Consider the following 23785-nt stretch of genomic DNA (forward strand, 5'->3'; position numbering starts at 1 on the left):
ATTCACTTTCAATTTCACCTGCCGAGACAATGGGTGGGGAACGGTTAACAACACCGGGTTTGTATGGGGTTCTATGAAGCTACATGTAGAAGTACTACAAGTACTAGACCTTGAAACATTAGACCGAATGCTTTTCTTGTCTGCATATACTAAAATGTAGCTTAAAACTGTTAATTGTTGATCAAAATGACATTTTTTGCGGAAAACTCTTCTATTCCGATATGGTACGATTTGTACTCAGTTCCAGTCGTCCCTTAAGAACATTCGTCCCCAAATTTTTGTAACGCGACAATGATGCTTCTAGACCAATTTTAGTGCCACATTCTTATTTTAAACGCAAGATTCTCACGATATCATGGCCTTGGCAGAACCCTGCCATTTTCAAGCAATTGCCTAACGAGATACATTGAGGAATTAATGACATCTTCTTCAGTAGTGAAAACTATAACATTACTGTGATATCAGTGATTTTCTTGGAGAACTAGCTTTTGTAGATTCCTCGGTTGTATCAGTCCACAAAGTCAAATCCAAACAGGCAAAAATTCTGCTTTCTATTTTAGATTTTGAATTCAGATCCCTACAAAATACACATTTTTGGCAAAACCATAAATTTTATTCACACAAAATGAAAAAAATGATTTTTAGCTCGACTATACGAAGTATAAGGAGAGCTATCCTACTCGCCCCGGCGTCGGCGTCTTTCCGCGTCCCCACCTTGGTTAAAGTTTTTTTACACTTTCCCTTTTTTCAACTTATCTCTGTAATTACTTGATGGATTTGATTCAAACTTGAAATACTTATTCCTCATCATCATCCACATCATCTGACATAAGGGCCATAACTCTGGCACCAATATTTCATGAATTATCCCCCCTTTTCAATTAGATTTTCAGGTTAAAGTTTTGATGCACTTTCACTCTATCTCTGTTATTACTGAATGGATTTGATTCAAACTTAAAACAGTTGTTCAACATCATCACCCACATCATATGACACAAGGTGCATAACTCTGGCACCAATATTTCATGAATTATCCCCCCTTTTCAATTAGATTTTCAGGTTAAAGTTTTGATGCACTTTCACTCTATCTCTGTTATTACTGAATGGATTTGATTCAAACTTAAAATAGTTGTTCAACATCATCACCCACATCATATGACACAAGGTGCATAACTCTGGCACCAATATTTCATGAATTATCCCCCCTTTTCAATTAGATTTTCAGGTTAAAGTTTTGATGCACTTTCACTCTGTCTTTGTTATTACTGAATGGATTTGACTCAAACTTAAAATAGTTGTTCAGCATCATCACCCACACTATATGACACAAGCTGCATAACTCTGGCACCAATATTTAATGAATTATGCCCCTTTTTGCTTAGGATATACTTATATAGTGTTTTGATACATTTTATCTTTACCTCTCTTAATACTGTAAGTTGATATTTTTGACATAGACTCAGGCTATTGTGCAATATCTTCATTGAACCCTCCAGTGACAGCTCTAGTTTCCTCAGATGTGCCCAGTTTCACTATCCAGCATCGAAATAGTCGAGCGTGCTGTCTCCTGTGACAGCTCTTGTACAGTATACCAAGGGCTGTCTACACTGTTGCTCTGACAGTTCTAAGCAAGCCAAACATGTACATGTATATGATATATTTTCAGAGGATAGATGTACTGGTGAAGGACAACCGGTACCAAGATGCTCTGGCCCTGGCTCTGTCATTCTATGAAGGCAAGGCTAAAGCTGTGGTGAGCTTGCAAGGAACCAGTGCTAAGAAGAAAGAAATGGTTGCTGATTTGGTAAGGCTTTGAAATGTTATGTACTTTAATCATTAAAACTTTGAACTCTCCATGCATCTTACTGCAAATGTAACATTGCAGAGCTAATTTCAAACTTGGTACAATGGTACTACAAGAGATCTTGCATGTCAAACATGATTTTCCCTTGCTTTTTCCATGCGTTTTTACACCAATGGGTGTTAGATGACTTAGGAATGTATGGGTAAAAACATGCACTGCTCAAGAAAAATAGTTGTTTAAAAGAAAAGCAGTTGTTATAGTTTATTTCTTCTTAACAATTGAAGAAACGAGTGAATGAGAATCTGTCACTGGTTATAGGTGTGGATGGAAAAAATTGCTTTAGGGAAACTGTTTTGCAGTAACTGGGCAGAACTTTACTGCCAGATTTTCAATTAGCACCTTCAAACAGTGAGAGATTCTTTTAGTTTGAATGGAATAGATATTAAACAGAAGGAGAACACTTATTAAATGATCAAGTCCATAAAGGTTTGTTGCATTCTTTTTCTGTGAAAAATTATTCAGTATGAAAACAAAATTTCTAGGTTGACATTATTTAAAAGATAATATATCTGAAACAGTGATTAGTTGTTAAATAACATCATTGTTTGGAGTTAAGATGCAAAAGAATTACATAATTATATCGAAAGAACACAGCTTAATGATATTACGATATTCATCTTAACTCCATACTGATTTTGTTCAAGAGCAAATCACTGTTTGAGATCTATTATTTTGATTCTAACACATTATCAAGGATTTATATATACATCCTAGATGACATTCACCAAATATTTGCTGTCATGTGATGTTCGAACAGTGAATTGTTGCATAATAACACACATTTTGCGTTTTCTTAGATTAATAGGAAAACGGATTGGATCATGTTTAAATAAACAACATATACATGTACAACTGTAGTAAGAGAGTTAAGGGACAAGGTGACATCATTATGCCTATAGTCTGGCTGGTGGCTTGAGTTATGGTTAATTCAAATTCAGCCCTCTGATATTGCTATGTTCTTACATTTCAGATGTTGGATCTGTTGTTCCAGTATGTAGATCTATCTATGACCCAGTTTTGTCCCGAGAAAGGAAAGATTGAAGAACTGGAAGACTATTACCAGGTAATGAATATCAGAAATCAGAGTTGCTTAATCGGTGAAACATCTGTCTTTGATGTCAAACAAGTCTCTGTTAAGTGGTTCAGAGACATAAATAGATTGCACTACTTTTGTAATGGCTTTAAAATTATGATATATATATTTTGATATAGATTGTCATATTAATATATAGTTAATAGAATTATCTTATACATTTACTGTATGACTTGCCAGTCAATAGTAAAAACTGTTGCCCAAGGTCTGAAGGATCAGGAGTCAATAGTTTCGACTATTGATTAGCAAGCCATTCAATGAAAGTTAGACTTTGTACTATATTACTGGTACATGACATCAGAAGTTGATTTTCACAGTTTTATTTTCAGATTGTTGACTTTAGCTCAGTAAACATTTGTTAAGTATAGCCAGTCATTTAGCACAAACTGTATATGATTTATATTAGGAGTTACAAAATAATTTAACAAATATAATTGAGGAAATTCCCACAGCTTTAAGTAAAGAAGTTGGCCAGTTCCTCTAAAGTTACCCCTGTTACAGTACCTGCAAACATGATACATAGTCCCTGTATATTATTCTATTCTTTGTTGCTACTGGCAAACTCCGTTACAGGTTGCAAGTACTTTTGCTCCTTTGGTAGTAAACATCAAAAGTTTTGCATGCCTTGAGAATTGCATGATATATTCTCTGATTATCCAATTAGCATGTTGGTATATCTGTACTGATAATAAGATTGTTTATTGATAAAAGGATAGAAATAGGTTCTTTCGTCAGTATTTGATAGATAATTGTCATCAGATTTAGAAACCATACAGTTACAAATACTGAAAATTTAGTGCATTTTTCACAAAAAGTGGAAGAATTGGATTCAATTAATAAAAATTGGAAGTTTTAAGTCTTGGTTGTTTTTTAAACATTGTTTGCAAGTAGCATATTGAGACATCTGTCATCGATAACATTTGTTACAAATTTTTTGAAAATCTTGCAAGTGTATCATAATAACAAATCACCAGTTCTGCCTTCAAAAATGGGTAAACCAGGTTGAATTTTCTAATTTGGTCAATGTTTTAGTAGCTCAAAACTAGGCATAATTTGAACAATTTACTCTTTCCCATGCATCTATGAGCAGTTAGTGCCTTACAGTACCAACTTATAAAACATTTTATCTCGTACTACCAGTAAAAGTCTTTATCATAGGTACCTAAAGAAAGATCGTACTAAATAAATATCATGTGTATTTCAGACTATAGTGCCGGTGTGCGTGGACTATTGCTTACATTTAAACAGAATGTAAGTTTATTATTTCTCCAAATTTGATTTGATAAGAGTTCCATGGGTGGTTGCTTTACATCATGGACCGCTTGATGGATCTTTACCAGATTTGGTCTGTGGCATCAGTATTTTTAGTTCCTCTCCCAATTTTGTTAAAATGGGGGTATTTGGTCCCTTTTAGGGGCAGTTACAGCTAAAAGTTGTTTGTCTTTTTCTACTCAATCTTAAAGACCTGAGAAGTATAATGATACTGTGTTTAAACTGTTTGTCATCTGTCACACTAATTTATGTAATCAATATTTCTACAGCCTTAAGAACTTTTGACACCTGGAGCATAATAATTATGGTTCTCTTCCAAAGTTGCACACTCTAGCCTGTTTAAACTTTGAAATTCAGATGAGCAGTCTAGGGCCATCATGGCCCTCTTGTTAAACTTTTTTTTCCCATGTCTGTGTTATTTCAGTACTGGTAACCCTTGCAAAATTTCAAGACTGTAAGTATCAATTCTTCTGTTATGATTCAGTTTCTTTATTTCAGGGATATATTATTTGGTCGTATTTATGAAAGATTCAGTATGGATGTGATCGCCATGGGAACATTTTTGGAATGTTTAGAACCATATATTATCAATGATAAACTGAGAACAATGCCTCCAGTAGTGATGAAGGATTTTGTTACACACTATGAACAGAAGAGTATGCTGGAGAGTGTAGAAGCGTGTATTGTACATATGGATGTAACCAGTCTGGATATACACCATGTAAGTTCTTTTGTATTCATGCATGCTTCTAGATTCATGTTAAGATTTTAAATATAATGAAAGGACTGTAGTTTTGTTGTTGAGCGGTTGTAAATAAAATATTAACAGAGAAATGATTCAGGGAGTTATATGCAGTATTTATGAAAAAGTTAAGAAGTACATAAAATTGTAGTGATTTAGAGAGTTACATGTATTTGCAGTTACCACAAAATTGATTCAGAGAGTTATATGCAGTTTTTAGCTCACCTGTCACATAGTGACAAGGTGAGCTTTTGTGATCGCCCTTCGTCCGTCGTCTGTCGTCAGTCCGTCCGTGCATGCGTCATCAATTTCTTGTCTGCACAATAGTGGTTTCATTTATGATTTTATTTTAACCAAACTTGCACACAACTTGTATCACCATAAGGTCTTGGTTCCTTTCTTGAACTGGCCAGATTCCCTTATGGGTTCCAGAGTTATGGCCCCTTAAAGGTCCAAAATTGGCTATTCTGACCTTGTCTGAACAATAGCAGCTTCATTTATGATTTGATTTTAACCAAACTTGCACACAACTTGTATAACCATAAGATCTTGGTTCCTTTCTTGAACTGGCCAGATTCCTTTATGGGTTCCAGAGTTATGGTCCTGAAAGGGCCAGAATTAGCTATTTTGACCTTATCTGCACAATAGCAGCTTCATTTATGATTTGAATTCAATCAAACTTGCACAAAACTTGTGTCACCATAAGATCTTGATTCCTTAGTTGAACCGGCCAGATCCCATAATGGGTTCCAGAGTTATGGCCCCTGAAAGGGCCAAAATTAGCTATTTTGACCTTGTCTGCACAATAGCAGCTTCATTTATGATTCGATTTTAACCAAACTTGCACACAACTTGTATCACCACAAGATCTTGGTTTGTTTCTTGAACTGGCCAGATTTCTTTATGGGTTCCAGAGTTATGGCCCCTTAAAGGTCCAAAATTTGCTATTCTGGCTTTTGCAGCCATATAGAGACTTCATTTAAGCCTGCCCGCTTAGCTCAGTAGGTAAGAGCGTTGGTCTACGGATTGCGGGGTCGCGAGTTCGATCCTCGGGCGGGGCGTATGTTCTCCGTGACTATTTGATAAAAGACATTGTGTCTGAAATCATTAGTCCTCCACCTCTGATAATTCATGTGGGGAAGTTGGCAGTTACTTGCAGAGAACAGGTTTGTACTGGTACAGAACCCAGGAACACTGGTTAGGTTAACTGCCCGCCGTTACATGACTGAAATACTGTTGAAAAACGGCGTTAAACCCGAAACAAACAAACAAAGAGACTTCATTTATGGTTTTTTTGATACAAACTTCCAAAATAACTTCAACAACAATAGTTCTTGGTTTTTCATGACAAATCAGATCCAAGCGTAGGTTCAGAGTTATTTTATATCTGATTACCTCCCCTGATTGTAATCAAAATGGATTTATATCAGTAAGTACTTATAGGACTTATTTGAAATTTTATTATTGTCATTAGTTGGACTGAGCCAATCAGGGTAGATAACTATGGACTGATTTTATTTCAAATTACCTCCCTTTATTTCAAATTAAAATGGGTATATCTCCGTAACTAATGAAGATACTGATCTGAAATTTCATTTATGTCAACAGATTTATTTTGCAGATCCTTCTTTTGTTCACTTGCAATAATTTTTTTTAAATTACTTCCCTTTTACGTTACTATAAATAGCTTATTTTTAGTAACTTTTTTATTATTGGCCGTAGGGAAAACCTGAGACCACTTTTCTGTGGTACAACATGGATGGTACCTCCAATTTTTAGGTGTATTTTGACATATCTGTACCTTGTAAGAATTTTTTTTTTCTTTTTGGTTAAATTTCTTCCCCTTGTTGTTACTGTCCTTTGGACTTAGATATTTTTTCTGAGGACCTCCTTGTCCTCAAGTGCAATGATAACAGGTGAGCGATATAGGGCCATCATGGCCCTCTTGTTATTATAATGTTAACACAAAGATGTTTCACAGATTTATATGAAGTACTTATTATAAAGTTATCACAAAGATGATTCACAGAGTTATATGCAGTACTTAGGTATTATAAAGTTAACACAAAGATGATTCAGAGATTTATATGCAGTATTTATCAAAAGGTAAACACTAATTTAAGATGATTCACGGAGTTATATGCAGTATTTATGTACAAAAACACACACATAAATGGGCAATAAAATATGTGCAGAACATAAAAAACCAATATCCATGTGAAATCATTAATATTCATGGGGGACTAATTTTCGTGGTTGAGTCAATCCTTTAAATATAATCCCAATGAACAAGTAAAATTCCCATTCATTTTATGTTCAAAAGTTGAAATCCACGAATTCGTATCCCCATGAAATTGCCGTTTTGACCAAAACCACGAAATTTCATGCTCACGAAATTAAATGATTTTACAGTACTGGATATTGGTGTGACATACTAGATATTGATGTCATATACTACATACTAGTGTCACATACTAGATACTAGTGTCACATATTTGATAATGATGTAATGTAGTAGATATTTATGTCACATACTAGATATTGATGTGATAGATAATTTTTTACAATTTTAAGAGTTTATAACTTCAGGCATATGTTAGCAAACAAGAATGCTGTCCATTTAAAAATTTTGATTAATAATATGTTTAAAATTCCATAGAGAAGACAATCTCCCATTCATAACACATCTCAACCTTCTATAGATTTTCATCGGGTGAAAATCATATATTAAAAAAGCAGATGGCAATTTTAATATAGAAATACTAAAAAGTGAGCTTGAACACTGTTGAAAAGAACTTAAAAAATTTAAACACATAATTTTTATTAATGAATTAAGTGGTTTTTGCAGGTGGTTCACCTGTGTTGGAGCCATGGACTGTATGATGCTATTATTTACGTATATAATAAAGGAATGTTTGATTACACTACACCTCTAGAGGAACTACTTTCTACATTGAAGGCAGCAGTAGACACAGGAAAACAATTATCTGGTATTTCAGTTTCTTTTTCTTCTATTATTGCCCCTTTTGAGTTTGAGAATAGAACTCTATTCTTTTGTTAAAAGTAACACTTAGTGTAGAAATGTTCTTTAAGAGCACATTTGAATATAAACTAAAAGTTAATAAAATCTAGCAGGTACTGGTATAAAAAAGAAATCCACTTTAAAGAAATATTTGATATTTGTTATCCATTTATTAACTTCACATTTTTTATCAGACATATAAATTTTATATTTACTTTCGATTTTCATACTAAACGTCCTGTGTAATGGCAATAAAACTCTCTCAATACTAGGACTTAGTGTTATTATATTTTATGGTCCAATGGTATCATTGAGTCGTAGCCAGTGCTATGGAACCTAAGGGCTGTTGTATATTGCATCTTTCATTAACTATCACAAACAGAGGCAGTCAGACTGAGTCTGCTATATTTATGCTTGGCTGCATTCTTTTCTCCCATAGAATCTTACGTAGATTTAATTAAAAGTGAAAAAATAGAAAGAGGGTAAAAATGTTCAGTGTGTATGTTAACAAGAAGTTTTATAACGGTACAGTCAGTAATACAGAAAAAGATTACTCTAGTAACAAATCAAAAACTTTGATAATGTCACTGTCCTGCATTCCTACATACAGTCTGTTATTATTTTGACAGTATCCCACACCCACTGGTTGATTTATTCCATGACTTTCATTCAGCAGGATCTTCACTTTGGTGAGGTCAGATGATAATTGATGAACCCTGTGTGACCAATTCCCACACACATATACTGTCCCTGACTCATCCACTGTCAGTTGGCATGGCCGTTTCAGCTGATCATCCTTGTAGATGGCCTTGACCTTACCATCAAAGGTCAGACTTGTCACAGTGTGTCTGGCTATGTCAGACACATATATGGTTGTATGGTCTGGACTGAGAGCCAGGTACCAAGGTCTGGTAAACAGAGGCTTATCATTAGAATCTTTGTCAAAACATTTCAATATACTGCCACACTTGTCTAACATCTGAATTTTTCCTGGCTCTGTGTCATAAGACACTATGAAATGGTTATTACTGTAAGCAATACCATGGCAGCCGGCTCCTACTTTTATAATGTCAGTTTTAACCACTTTCATAGAATCTGAAAATGTAATCAACCTAACAATTCCTTCTTTATAGAATGTAACAGCAGCTTTGTTATCCTCAACTTTTGTAATGTCCCATGGACTTGAAGGCATTTTTATGGAGTCATATGATGTAGTTGTTTTCCATATATTTCTTTGTATAAGGATGGTGTTATCATCAAATACAGCCACCAGAAGTGTGCTTTTGTTTAATAAGCAAAAGCTTTGAAATGGAGCTGTTTTGGTTGGCAGATCAAAATAATGAGAAGCCATTTTCTTTGTTGAGGAAGACGGTTCTTCATATCTGATGTATGTGTTAGCTTTCTCAAGACTGTTGATATCCACTGTTGTAACTTCACAGGCAGTAGTGTAATAATGAATGCCATTTTTTCCCTTCAGGTTGCTCATGTGTGTGCCCATCTTCTCAATACTGTCTTTTGTCCTTTTCATTGTAACAAACAGCTGACACCTTTGACCAGTATTCTTTTTTTGTATAAGGTCTGATTTTGATGCTCTAATGTTGCTTTTTAGTGTTGTGTATTCAGCCTTGATAGATTGTAGCTCTTTCAGATCGGCATTCTTTGTTTTTACAATTTTATCTATAACATCACTTTCATTGTCGTCAAGCTTTTTTTCAATCTTCCTTTGTTTCTCTGCGACATCTGCAACAAGCGCTTTTCTTTCTTCTTTTAACCTAGCTATTGTTTCTTCCATTTTCTGATCAAAACTATCAATAATTTCTTTTTTATGTTTCTGGTAAGTTGCCAACAGTCTTTCTTTGATGCTTTTTGTTTTTGTTATTGCCATAGTTTCCTGCTCTGCAATTTTCTGAATGTTATCATTTACTTGCTTCTCTGTTTTTTCTATTTCTTCAGACAACTTGTCCATATTTTTTATCAAATCCTTAAGTTCTTTGCTTTGTTCAGTTCCTTTAACAAGAGTTGGCAAGTGACTAACATTCCAGCAGTGTTGGTGGTCATTAGCTTTGCATTCAGAACAAGCAATCTTTTTGCAATTATTACAGTAAAATTTGATCAACTGATCAGAATGGACAGAGCACTTTTCAAAACAGAAATCTTGTGGCATGCTATCCTTGTCCTTTATGGTGTGACCTGTCACATATCTTTTATGATATTTTAGACATGTATCACACATATATTCCACACAGTCCACACAAAATCCTTCAGCAGGTGTATACTTATTATCATGTTTATCACAATGTTCACAAAACATTTCTTGTATTTCATCAGAGTCTCCTGCCTGTAAATTATCTAACTTTTCAGGGTTATCATGTGCCATTTTATAGTGATCTGTTTTATAGTTTATGAATTTACATTAATGAAAAACTTAAGAAAATCCTTTTGAAGTTAAAAGAATAAATCCTCTTAATTAGAAATTCATTATATGAGCCGTGCCATGGGAAAACCAACATAGTGGGTTTGCGACCAGCATGGATCCAGACCAGCCTGTGCATCCGCGCAGTCTGGTCAGGATCCATGCTGTTCGCTAACAGTTTCTCCAAGTCCAATAGGCTTTAAAAGCGAACAGCATGGAGCCTGACCAGACTGCACGGATGCGCAGGCTGGTCTGGATCCATGCTGGTCGCAAACCCACTATGTTGGTTTTCCCATGGCACGGCTCATATAAGGAATTCTTTTACTTGGACTCAAAATGTACAAATCTGATAGGTACTAACTGACTTGAAGTACAAAAGAAATTTTATATAAATTACATTTAATGTATATGGTCCATTAAATGTATTTTGACCATAGAAAAGAAAGCAGTTATTTTATCTATTAGCTAGCTTTGGCAAACAATGAATGTTCAGTTAAGCAAACACTTCAGATTGTGATCAAGTGAAAGAAAATAGTATTGAATGTTTTTCTTTACAGTGTAAGATGATAGGTGTATGGATTGGTATTTGTTCTGTAAGAACAATAGTTTTGAGTTTTAACAGTTACTGTGGTTTTCCAGATTGTTGGTTGATTTTGCTTCATTTCATTGGCACTTGTAATTTTAAAATGTTAAAACACATCATTTTACTGAAATGTGAGCAATTGGAATCAGTGGTCAAGAGAAAATGAGTAATTGTTATTATCAGATTTCACAAATTTCTAAACAGTTTAGTGATTGAGTGATGTCTCCGCTGCCCAGTGTAACATATTAGTGTATCTAAAACTAGAACTTTTGTAAATTTATGATTAATCACAAAAATATAATTTCTGAGGAAAATGTGTTAAGCCCATGAACCAGTTTGGTTTGCAATCAAACAATTATCTGTTTGAGGCCTTTTCCCTGATTGTCAGGTAAAGGTTGCAGCTTTAAAGCTTTCTGTTCAAGGTAGTTACCATGAGTGTCAGGTGTAGACAGCAACTTAACAGCTTTCTGTTCAAGGCCTTTTCACTGATTGTCAGGTATAGACAGCAACTTAAAAGCTTTCTGTTCAAGGCCTTTTCCCTGATTGTCAGGTAAAGTTAGCAGCTTAAAAGCTTTCTGTTCAAGGTCTTTTCTCTGATTGTCAGGTAAAGGTTGCAGCTTAAAAGCTTTCTGTTCAAGGCCTTTTCTCTGATTGTCAGGTAAATGTTGCAGCTTAAAAGCTTTCTGTTCAAGGCCTTTTCTCTGATTGTCAGGTAAAGGTTGCAGCTTAAAAGCTTTCTGCTCAAGGCCTTTTCCCTGATTGTCAGGTAAAGGTTGCAGCTTAAAAGCTTTCTGTTCAAGGCCTTTTCTCTGATTGTCAGGTAAAGATTGTAACTTAAAAGCTTTCTGTTTAAGGCCTTTTCCCTGATTGTCAGGTAAAGGTTGCAGCTTAAAAGCTTTCTGTTCAAGGCCTTTTCTCTGATTGTCAGGTAAAGGTTGCAGCTTAAAAGCTTTCTGTTCAAGGCCTTTTCTCTGATTGTCAGATAAAGGTTGCAGCTTAAAAGCTTTCTGTTCAAGGCCTTTTCCCTGATTGTCAGGTAAAGGTTACAGCGTAAAAGCTTTCTGTTCAAGGCCTTTTCCCTGATTGTCAGATACAGACAGCACCTTAAAAGCTTTCTGTTCAAGGCCTTTTCCCTGATTGTCAGGTATAGACAGCAACTTAAAAGCTTTCTGTTCAAAGCCATTTCCCTGATTGTCAGGTATAGATTGCAACTTAAAAGCTTTCTGGTCAAGGCCATTTCCCTGATTGTCAGGTATAGATTGCAACTTAAAAGCTTTCTGGTTAAAGTCATTCTGTAAATTAAAGTACAATGTAGTTTTAAGCCCCCACCACAAGTGGTGGGGGGTTATAGGAATAGTCTCTGTCCATCATTCCTTTTGTCAGTACGTCCTTCAGTCTGTCTGTCGGTAACAATTGTGTCCGCTCCATATAACTTAAACCCATTGAAGGGTTTTTGTGAAACTTGGGTCAAATGATCACCTCATCAAAACAATGTGCAGAACTCATAGGTCAGCCATGTTGGCTGAAGGTCAAGGTCACAACTCAAGTTTGACAAGATTTGTGCCTTCCATTTTGCTCCTAAACCCCTTGAAGGATTTTTTTCATGAAACTTTGGTCAAATAATCACCTCATCAAGACAATGTGCAAAACTCATGATTCAGTCATGTTGTCAAGGTCACAAATCTAGGTCAAAGGTTTGAGCCTTCCATTTTATGTCTGCTCTGTATCTCTTAAACCCCTTGAAGGATTTTAATATGACTTGGCTGTAATATTTCCCTTCTAAAAACGATATGCAGAACTCCCAAGTTCACCCATGCCAACTCAAGGTCAGGGTCACATTTCAAATGTTTAATCCTTCCACCCAATACCATCAACCCTTGATTTGTCATAACAGCAGCAGGGGTTATAGCTGTCTTTCAGACTGCTTTTTCATATTTGAATATATATTATAGATATCTTGTTTAAAACTTGTTTGGATTCTGGAGTCAATGTCTGGGTTACATTTTGAATAAATGAAGAGAGAAAACAGGACAAGTATGAATTGTTAAGTATTATTTAGGTGTTGCCAATCTTCAGGGTCCAGATTAGAGGGGTTCTGGTCTGTATCTACATAGTTATGTCCCCCCCCCACCCCCCTCTTTGGGGGAGACATATTGTTTTTGCCCCGTCCGTCCGTCGTACATCACACTTCATTTCCGATCAATAGCTGGTTAACCATTTGATGTAGAACCTTCAAACTTCATAGGGTTGTAGGGCTGCTGGAGTAGACGACCCCTATTGTTTTTGGGGTCACTCCATCAAAGGTCAAGATCACAGAAGCTTGAACATTGAAAACCATTTCCGATCAATGACTTGAGTACCACTGACCCAGAATGTTGAAACTTCTTAGGATGATTGGTCATGAAGAGTAGATGACCCTTATCGATTTTGGGGTCACTCTATAAAAGGTCAAGGTCACAGAAGCCTGAACATAGAAAACTGTTTCCGATCAATAACTTGAGAACCTCTTGACCCAGAATGTTAAAATTTCATAGGATAATTGGACATGCAGAGTAATTGACCCAATTAATTTTGGGGTCACATTATTAAAGGTCAAGGTCACAAGGGCCTGAACATGGAAAACCGTTTCCGGTCAGTAACTTGAGAACCACTCGACCCAGAATGTTGAAACTTCATAGGATGATTGATCATGCAGAGTAAATGACCCCTATTGTTTTTGGGGTCACTCTGTTAAAGGTCAAGGTCACAGGAGCCTGAACATTGATAACCATTTCCGATTAATAACTTGAGAACCTCTTGATCCAGAATGTTGAAACTTCATAGGATGATTGAACATGCAGAGTAGATGACCCCTATCAATTTTGGGGTCACTCTGTTAAAGGTCAAGGTCACAGGAGCCTGAACATGGAAAACAATTTCTGATCAATAACTTGAGAACCACCTGACCCAGAATGTTGAAATTCATAGGATGATTGAACATGCAGAGTAGATGACCCCTATTAATTTTTGGGTCAGTCTAGTAAAGGTCATGGTCACAAGGGCCTGGTCATGTAAAATCATTTCCGGAAAATAACTTAAGAACCACTTGACCTAGAATGTTGAAACTTAATAGGATGATTGGACATGCAGAGTAGATGACCCCTATTTATTTTAGGGTCACTTGATCAAAGGTCAAGGTCACAGGAGCCTGAACAGTGACTTGAGAACCACTAGGCCAAAAGTGTTGAAACATAGCTAGATGACTGGACATGCCAAGTAGATGATCCCTATTGCAGCCAACCATCAGTGTCTCTTTGACTTTCACTCCTGACCCCTATTGACTTCTTGCCTATATGACTTTGCATTGGGGGAGACATGCGCTTTTTTACAAAAGCATCTTCTAGTTTACATAGTTTGAAATAAATTTATATATTAATCCTTACGACTGATTCTGCCTTTGTGACCAGTGTAGATCGTAGATCATGATCTGCACTGTTAGCCATTCAGTCAATATCTTTTGGTAAGCACCCCTTTTAACAGTAAATGGTACTGTCCAAATTGAAAGATGGACAAGTTCATCACAGAAATTTAGCAGGGTAAGGGTGAATTTTTTTGGCATAAAATTTCATGGTTTTGGCCAAGATAATTATCTTTTTCAAGGGGACAAAAACTGGTGGATTTGTTTGAAGACAAAGTGGATATGACTTCTCATTGTTCTATGGGATTAAATTTCATAAATTAACATTTATCCACTAAGTCCTTACATGTTAGTCCCCTGTAGATATTGAGTTTGCAGTGTTGCAAAATTTGTTTTTTAGCCCACCATCATCAGATGGTGGGCTATTCAAATCACTCTGCGTCCGTGGTCCGTCGTCCTTCCGTCCATCCGTCCGTCCGTCCATCCTTCCGTCCGTTAACAATTTCTCGTTATCGCATCTCCTCAGAAACTATTGGGGGGATTTTGACCAAACTTTGTCAGAATGGTGTATTGGTACCCTAGTTGTGTCCCCCTGAAAATCAGACTGGTTCAACAATTTTTTAGTAAGTTATGGCCCTTTGTTTATTTCTATAATTTACATGATTTATATAGGGAAAAACTTTGGGGTCTAATATGGCCCCGCCCCGGGGGTCACATGGTTTATATAGACTTATATAGGGAAAAACTTTGAAAAACCTCTTGTTCAAAACCACAGGGCCTAGGGCTTTGATATTTTGTATATGACATCATGTAGTGGTCTTCTACTAACATTGTTCAAATTATCGCCCTAGGGTCAAATATGGCGCCGCCCCGGGGGTCACATGGTTTACATAGACTTATATAGGGAAAAACGTTGAAAATCTTCTTGTCCAAACCACAAAGCCTAGGGTTTTGGCAATTGTAATGTAGCATCATCTAGTGGTTCTCTACCAAGTTTGTTCAAATTATCCCCCTAGGGTCAGATATGGCCCCGCCCTGGGGGGGGTCACATGGTTCATATAGACTTATATAGGGAACAGATTTTAAAATCTTCTTGTCAGTAACCTACAACATTCAAATTTGGACCACATGTATGGTTTTGAGTGGCAAGATGAACCTTGACAGGAGTTGACCTTGATTTTGACCTAGTGACCTACTTTCACATTTCTGTAGCTACAGCCTTCAAATTTGGACCACATGCATAGTTTTGTGCACTGAAAAAAACTTTGACCTTGACATTGACCTAGTGACCTACTTTCACATTTTTGAAGGTACAGGCTTCAAATTTGGACCACATGCATAGTTTTGTGTTCCAAAATGGAATTTGACCTTGATTTTGACCTACTGACCTACTTTCACATTTCTCAAGCTACAGCCTTCAAATTTGGATCACATGCATAGTTTTGTGTACCGAAACAAACTTTGACCTTTACATTGACCTAGTGACCTACTTTCACATTTTTGAAGGTACAGGCTTCAAATTTGGAACACATGCATAGTTCTGTGTTACGAAATAAGATTTGACATTGATTTTGACCTAGTGACCTACTTTCACATTTCTCGAGCTACAGCCTTCAGATTTGAACCACTTGCATAGTTTTATGTACCGAAATGAACTTTGACCTTAAGATTGACCTAGTGACCTACTTTCACATTTCTGTAGCTACAGGCTTCAAATTTAGACCACATGCATAGGATTGTGTACCGAAACAAACTTTGACCTTGACATTGACCTAGTGACCTACTTTCACATTTTTGAAGGTACAGGCTTTAAATTTGGACCACATGCATAAATTTGTGTTCTGAAGTGTAATTTGACCTTGATTTTGACCTAGTGACCTTCTTTCACATTTCATCCTTGAAATTGATCTAGTGACCTACTTTCACATTTCTCAAGCTACAGCTTTCGAATTTGGACCACATGCACAGTGTTGTGTACGGAAATGAAATTTGACCTTGAGCTAGTCAGTAAGTCTTGACATTTGGAACACTCAAAAATGGCACATTGGTGGGCGCCAAGATCACTCTGTGATCTCTTGTCTTACAGATAGCCAGATCAGGTTGGGAAACAAATTGCTTGTATACATCAGTTGTTGCCTGGCTGGGAGAGCTTATCCACTGGGAGATATACCTGAGGACCATGTTCATAAAGTTAAACATGAGGTAAGTACCGATATAAGAGGGTTGTCCCAGAAAATTGCAAACTTTTTTTATTATTTCAAAAATAAACGACGCATGAAATAATTGTTTTAACTGGTGTTATTTCAATGTATACTTGACAGGACTATATCATTAGTTTAAAATTGAATACCTATCATATTATTTGAGTATTATTTAAATAATGGATGGCAGTCAGTGCTAGTCGGTGCACGCTCAGTTTTCCTCGTACAAAAAGAAGTGGCTTCCATTCAAACTTGTGTAACTTACCCGATATACATCTCATAGGATTAGAATTTATATCGTCTTTAATGGCAACGTGTGACACATAATTATGTTGCCTTTCAAGTCCTTGACATCACTTGCTTTAAAATGGTGATGTAGCTTTGAAAGTAACGGTTGCACGCACTTTCAGAAATTGCGACGTCAGATAAGTTCGCGGCGCAAAAAGTATTAATAAAATATTGTGTAGGTCGCACTATGACTCCTTCACAAACAAAACGGGACATGGAAAATTCTGGAAGTCAGGCAATTGTTAGTAGGACACTTGTCTTTACCTTGCACAAACGTTTTAAGGAATGTTGGGCGAGTGATTCAAAGAGAAGGCGACAAAATACGTTTAATACTTTCTGCGCCGCAAACTTATCTGATGTTGTCATTTCTGAAAATACGTGTGACCGTTACTTTCAAAATTACATCACCATTTTAATACATTCAAGTGATGTCAAAGACTTGAAGTGCAAAATAATTACACGCCACATGTTGCCATTAACGACGATATAAACTTTAATCGTGTGAGATGTATATCGGGAAAGTTACATGAATTTAAAAGGAAGCCGCTTCTTTTTGTAGGGGGAAAACTAATTGTGCGCCAACTAGCACTGATTGCCGTCCATTTTTTTTTAAATAAAAAATACTGAAATAATATGACAGATATTTAATTTTAAACTCTATAGTCCTGTTGAGTATACATTAAAAAACACCAGTTGAAATAATTATTTGATGTGTTGCTTACTTTCGAAATAACAAAAAAAGTTTGCAATTTTCTGGGAAAACCCTCGTACATTACATTAGTCTGGCTATCGACTAGATAATCTTTTTTAGAAAAAATAATTCTGTTATATAATCTGACTTCATCAGTCTTGGCTCTTATCCTGTGTTTTTGAGAAGGCAAGGGACATAATTGTACAAAATTTGAATAGCCTCAGAAGTTATCTCCTGTGAACAAAACACGGGGTCTGAACTCAGACTAAAACTACATGTCCGCTTCGAGTGCGGGAGGTCGTGGGTTTGATCCCCGGCCACGTCATACCAAAGACGTGAAAAATGGTACCAGTGGCTCCCTTGCTTGGCGCTCAGCATTAAAAGAGCAGCAACTGGCCTCTTCTGTCATATCCTTGTCGCGATGGATTCCATCAGAAATGATTTGTTGAGAGTGATTAATATAATTTTTAGAACTTCCTTCACAATCCACCTAAAATAAATTATGTATAAACTAAAACTACATGTGTTGTAGTTTGGCTTGGAGTGCCTACTACACTGGTAGATATACCTGTGGACTGTGTTCTTAAAGTGAAAATCTGTTAAAATGCACATCAAGTGAAATCTCTCTAATCTGAAGTTTTCAGAGTAGGAAAAAAAGGGAATTTTCTGAATAAAAGGGGTTTCAGTATTTCACAGAAGAACTAAGCTGTTTGATATACATGACATGGATTGTACATTATGACTGTAGGAGGTCATGTCAGCAAGAACTATCATGTGCCGCTTCTCACTTATTTCTTCAACAATAGAATAATGGCTGAATGTAGTTATTTCAAAGGAAATATATCTACACTATAAACATTAATCTGTTTGATGCTATTTTCATGGGAATGCATGAATAAGGGAAAGAAAAACAAGAGACATTTTAGCTTATTTCTTTCTATAAACTTGGTAAACCTAATCCGATTCGTTGCAGATAGAGAATAACAGGTTACTGTCTTTTGATATCAGTGTCATCAGGTCGAGGTTGATATGGGCTGGAAGAGGTGAGGGAACCGAACCCCTTCCACCCAAATCTGACGAGCCTGATAACATTGATATCAAAAGACACTTGTCTTTTATTCTGTTTAGCATGAAACTCATACAACCTGCCTTGAACAACATACGTCCTCAGCTCTTATTTTGTAAAATATGACTTCTGAAACAAAAATAAATAAATTCATATTTTACGGATTTAAAAATTCATCCGCCCCTAAAACATCCGAACAAAACAATACAGTAGCCATATTGAATTCAACTTCAACAATGTTTATTGACTTAAGGATATACATTGAGATTACAGAATCTGTGTTGAAAAAAGTGGTGCAACAGTAAACTGGATTCTATAATAAAATTCGTTGTGGCAGGAAACTGATGTAAAAACTAGTCCGTCAATGTAGAAGAAGCTTAATTTTGATATCCGATCTAAACCTGATATCAAAATAAAATATCAGGCAAGTGATATCAGGCACTTTGCATAGAAGTTGCATGATAAATACTTATTTCTATTCCTTGTTATCCCCCGACGAAAGTCGGAGGGATATAGTTTTGGCGTTGTCCGTCCGTCCGTTCGTCTTTCCGTCCGTCCGTCCGTCCGTCCGTCCGTCCGGAGCCATATCTTGGAAATGGTTGGGAATATTTATTTAAAACTTCATATACATGTTCACCACAATGAGTTCTTGCGGCCCGTCAAGTTTCAGTCAGATTGCCCAAGTAACACCAGAGTTATGGCCCTTAGAAGTTTCTAGTGTTAACTATATAGGGTACTATAAATATGGCAATTTCTGCATCATAACTTTTGATATATTTGACCTAGAACTATGAAACTTAAACAGAATTTAGATCACCATAATGTGGTTGTGTACACACAATTTCATTTGGATTTATTTGTAAATTAAGAGTTATTGCCCTTTAATTGTATAAAAATCCACATATTTGTACATAACAAACTTACCATTTGGTAGAATTTCATTAAATTTCTTTCATTCTTTTCCATGAACATTTATTGTAAACATGTGAAGTTGTGTACCCACACCTGGTCCCCCCCTTACCTTGATCACACCCCCCCCCCCCTATCCCCCGACACCCCCCCCCATCCCCCCCCCGCCCCCCCAAAAAAAAAAAAAATTCATTCCTTACTTTAGATTTTTTTTCAAACAAACTTCATATACATGTTCACCACTATGAGGTTATGGGGCCCATCAAGTTTCAGACAGATTGCCCAAGTAACACCAGAGTTATGGCCCTTAGAAGTTTAGGGTACTATAGATCTATAGATATGCCAGTTTCTGCATCATAACTTTTGATATATTTGACCTAGAACTATGAAACTTTAACAGAATTTAGAGCACTATAATGTGGTTGTGCACAGACAATTTTGGACGGATTTCTTTTTGTAACTTCAGAGTTATTGCCCTTTAATTGTCTAAAAATCAACATATTTGTACATAACAAACTTACCATTTGGCAGAATTTCATTGAATTTCTTTCATTTTTTTCTGTGAACATTTATTATAAACATGTGAAGTTGCGCACCCACACCTGGTCACCCACTTGCCTTGGTCACACCCCCTCCCCTTCCCAATTTTTTTTTTTTTTTTTTCATTTCTTATTTTAGATTTTTTTTCAAACCTTCCAAGTTGTACCATTCCACCACCTCACTTCTCCACCCAGTCATGCCCACCACTGATCATGCATCCTCTGCCTCCCCCCCCCCCAACTCCAACTTCACCCTTTTACCTTTTTTTTTTTTTCATTTTTAATTTTCAATCAATATTTATAATCAACATGTGAAATTTTGTTTCCTCTCCCGTTCCCCTGCACCCCCACCCCCTAAAAAAATATATATTTCCATTCCTTTTTTTTTTTTTAAATGTTCAAACCTTCAACATGTTAAGTTGTGACTGCACAAACCTTGCCCTCAGCCATGTTCAAGATATCTTACCTGTGTTCTCTTAAGGACATCTGATCTTTTAAGTTCAAATGTACATGTAAAACAGCAACACCTGGTGCCAAACCACTCAAAGACAATATTTCATTCCAGTTAAACTTCAAGCTCACATTTCAATTAACTGCATTTAATTTTAAAAGCTAACCTTATTACAGTAAGCATATCCCATTCAAAATAAATTCTTTAGTCAGGATCAAAGTATCATACATTTATTATGTACTCTTTAATTAAACATTTGTTTTCTGTTAAATTGATTTTGACTAATGAAATTATTTGCTTCTTATTAACATCCTTAACTTTTTGCCGGATATATCTTTTTGCCATTCCTCACCACAAACCCTTTCGGCGGGGGATACCAATTCATCGAATTTGCTTGTTTACTCTAAAATCCATCATGTTTCTGGTACATGTGCCCTTCACTTTTTCCAAGGGAGTTAATTCTAATTTCTCAGTACGGCATTCAACATCATGGAACGCTTCCTTTGAATGTGTAAAATTTATCGAACCCCCATATTTTTTTAGAATAATTTCATAAGTAAGACATTAACAATTATTGCAATTTAAATTTTGGTCAGTGGCCGGGTAATTTCATTAAATATTTGAGCAACACACAATTTATTTCCAATTTTACCTTGTCTAACGATTGATGTGGGCATTAAAAAAAGATAATTAGCCTACTTTTTCCCGATTTAGCTGTGAAACATTATCATCTGTCAAAGTAGTTCAAGGTTTTGTCATGTCGGTAGTACTGCACATTGTTGTTCTAGCAAAAATCGAATATGTTGTGCCAAGTATGAGATACAGTAGCAGGGCTTAAGCTAGGCTTAGATTTTAGGGAGAAGTCACTTCTCCCTCGGGTAAGATTAGGGAGAAGTGGAGAGATTTTAGGGAGAAGTGGCGAGATTTTAGGGAAAACGTGGAAAGATTTTAGCACCATGACATGGACATGCAAGCTGAAAAAGGAACTAAATATGCCTTATATAACGTTACTATTTTTATTATTCCCTGTCTTTGTTTACAAAGTCTATTGATTTAAAGTAAATAACAAATTCACTGAAAATGTCAGTGATTCTGTTTTCTTATCATTTTTAACCTTGTGAATCTAATGTGATTAAACTGCAAATTCAAGTTTTTTTTCACTCTTGCAATGATTGTCCAAACCAAGAAAACCCTTTAAATATGAATACAATTAAAAAAGGTTAATTCCATAACAGCAAAAAAAAAATAAAATAAATCAAGCTCCCAGTGCTAATGCACTCAAAGTCAGTCACTTTAAATAACAAGTATGTGAATTAAATACATGTCAATATAGCAGTGACATCACTATGACATCACACGGAATACACATTTTCTTTGATCTGCTGGTGTCTCTTTGATACGCTGGTGTCGGCACACATTAAAAGAAACAGTTGTCAAACAGGTTTTACCCAGTTTCTGATGGCAGGTGTCAAAAATGTGCGTAAATTTCAGTTACGTTATTTTAGTCACAGAAAGTGTCAGTGATAATATTATCAACGATATGTTTTTAAAGTTTGGGTTTTGAAAAATACCAGTAAAATTAAGTGGATTTAAGGAAATTACTGGAGCCAAACACGGTAAGATACTTTCTAATGGTCAAAAAAGAATGTGTAAGCTTATGTAATATAAATCCCTACTGCTTTGTTTATCATCGGTCAGTTTACAAAACAAGTGTCACCTTTGCACTTCTCCATAATCTGAAGTAGGCGGAGCTTAAATTATGCCATCGTGTATTCCAGTCAAGTGTCAACAGGCCGATAGTGTGGATAAAAAAATCGGGCGACTTGAATTTCGCTTTGATGTTAGATTAGAGCGAAGTGGGGAGCTACAAAGCGACTATTTCGCTCAAGTCGCTCCCTAGCTTAAGCCCTGCAGTAGTCTTCTTTTGCACAAAAGAAATGTCGATGGTTATTGCTTTCCAAACTGTTTGATTGTTTAGTTACAAAATGTGTTATTTGTTTTACAGGTGTTCGAAAGTTTAACATGTCGGCAGTCAAAAGGTAGTCCTCAAGATGAGCTTCCATACCCATATCTTCGTACACTCCTTTCCTTTGATACAAGAGAATTTCTGAACGTCTTAGCTCTGGTATAAATTCTTACTTTATTTTAGTTGTACCCCCCGACAACAAAGTTGTAAGGGTGGGTATACTGGTTTCAGGTTGTCTGTCTGTCCGTCCGTCTGTCTGTCCGTAGACACAATCTTGTGCGCACCATCTCTTCTCATCCCCTTGACACAATTTAATGAAACTTCACACAAGTGATCAGTAACAACAGTAGTTGTGCATGGGGCATGTAAGGTTCTTTCAGAAAAAAAATTTGCAGTTACGGGACTTTGTTTTTTGTTACTATACTATATACATAGACACAATCTTGTGCGCACCATCTCTCCTCATCCTCTTGACACAATTTAATGAAACTTCACACAAGTGATCAGTAACAACAGTAGTTGTGCATGGGGCATGTTAGGTCCTTTCAGATAAAAAAATTGCAGAGTTACGGGACTTTGTTTTTTGTTACTATACTATATAGATAGACACAATCTTGTGCGCACCATTTCTCCTCATCCCCTTGACACAATTTAATGAAACTTCAAACAAGTGATAAGTAACAACAGTAGTTGTGCATGGGGCATGTAAGGTTCTTTCAGAAAAAAAAATTGCAGAGTTACAGGACTTTGTTTTTTAGCTCACCTGTCACAAAGTGACAAGGTGAGCTTTTGTGATCGCGCAGCGTCCGTCGTCCGTGCGTGCGTCCGTGCGTAAACTTTTGCTTGTGACCACTCTAGAGGACACAGTTTTCATGGGATCTTTATGAAAATTGGTCAGAATGTTCAACTTGATGATATCTAGGTCAAGTTCGAAACTGGGTCACGTGCGATCAAAAACTAGGTCAGTAGGTCTAAAAATAGAAAAACCTTGTGACCTCTCTAGAGGCCATATTTTTCACAAGATCTTCATGAAAATTGGTCAGAATGTTCATCTTGATGTTATCTAGGTCAAGTTCGAAACTGGGTCACGTCCGTTCCAAAACTAGGTCAGTAGGTCAAATAAAAGAAAAACCTTGTGACCTCTGTAGAGGCCGTATTTTTCATGGGATCTGCATGAAAATTAGTCAGAATGTTCATCTTGATGATATCTAGGTCAAGTTCGAAACTGGGTCAACTGTGGTCAAAAACTAGGTCAGTAGGTCAAATAATAGAAAAACCTTGTGACCTC

At 36.2% G+C, this 23785-nt stretch overlaps 1 protein-coding gene across 1 annotated transcript in view; it reads left to right on the plus strand.

Moving 5' to 3' along the window:
* The window catches only part of LOC123539430 (vacuolar protein sorting-associated protein 8 homolog), a 69976-nt gene that overhangs the window by 27441 nt on the left and 18750 nt on the right, over positions 1-23785 (plus strand). The window contains exons 16-22 of the mRNA XM_053529391.1: positions 1667-1804; positions 2835-2927; positions 4162-4208; positions 4728-4950; positions 7820-7961; positions 16473-16588; positions 22537-22656. Of these exons, the coding sequence (XP_053385366.1) occupies positions 1667-1804; positions 2835-2927; positions 4162-4208; positions 4728-4950; positions 7820-7961; positions 16473-16588; positions 22537-22656 (879 nt within the window). The remainder of the gene's footprint in view (positions 1-1666; positions 1805-2834; positions 2928-4161; positions 4209-4727; positions 4951-7819; positions 7962-16472; positions 16589-22536; positions 22657-23785) is intronic.

Source organism: Mercenaria mercenaria, chromosome 18 (genome assembly GCF_021730395.1).
Source record: "Mercenaria mercenaria strain notata chromosome 18, MADL_Memer_1, whole genome shotgun sequence".
Lineage (NCBI taxonomy): Eukaryota > Metazoa > Mollusca > Bivalvia > Venerida > Veneridae > Mercenaria > Mercenaria mercenaria.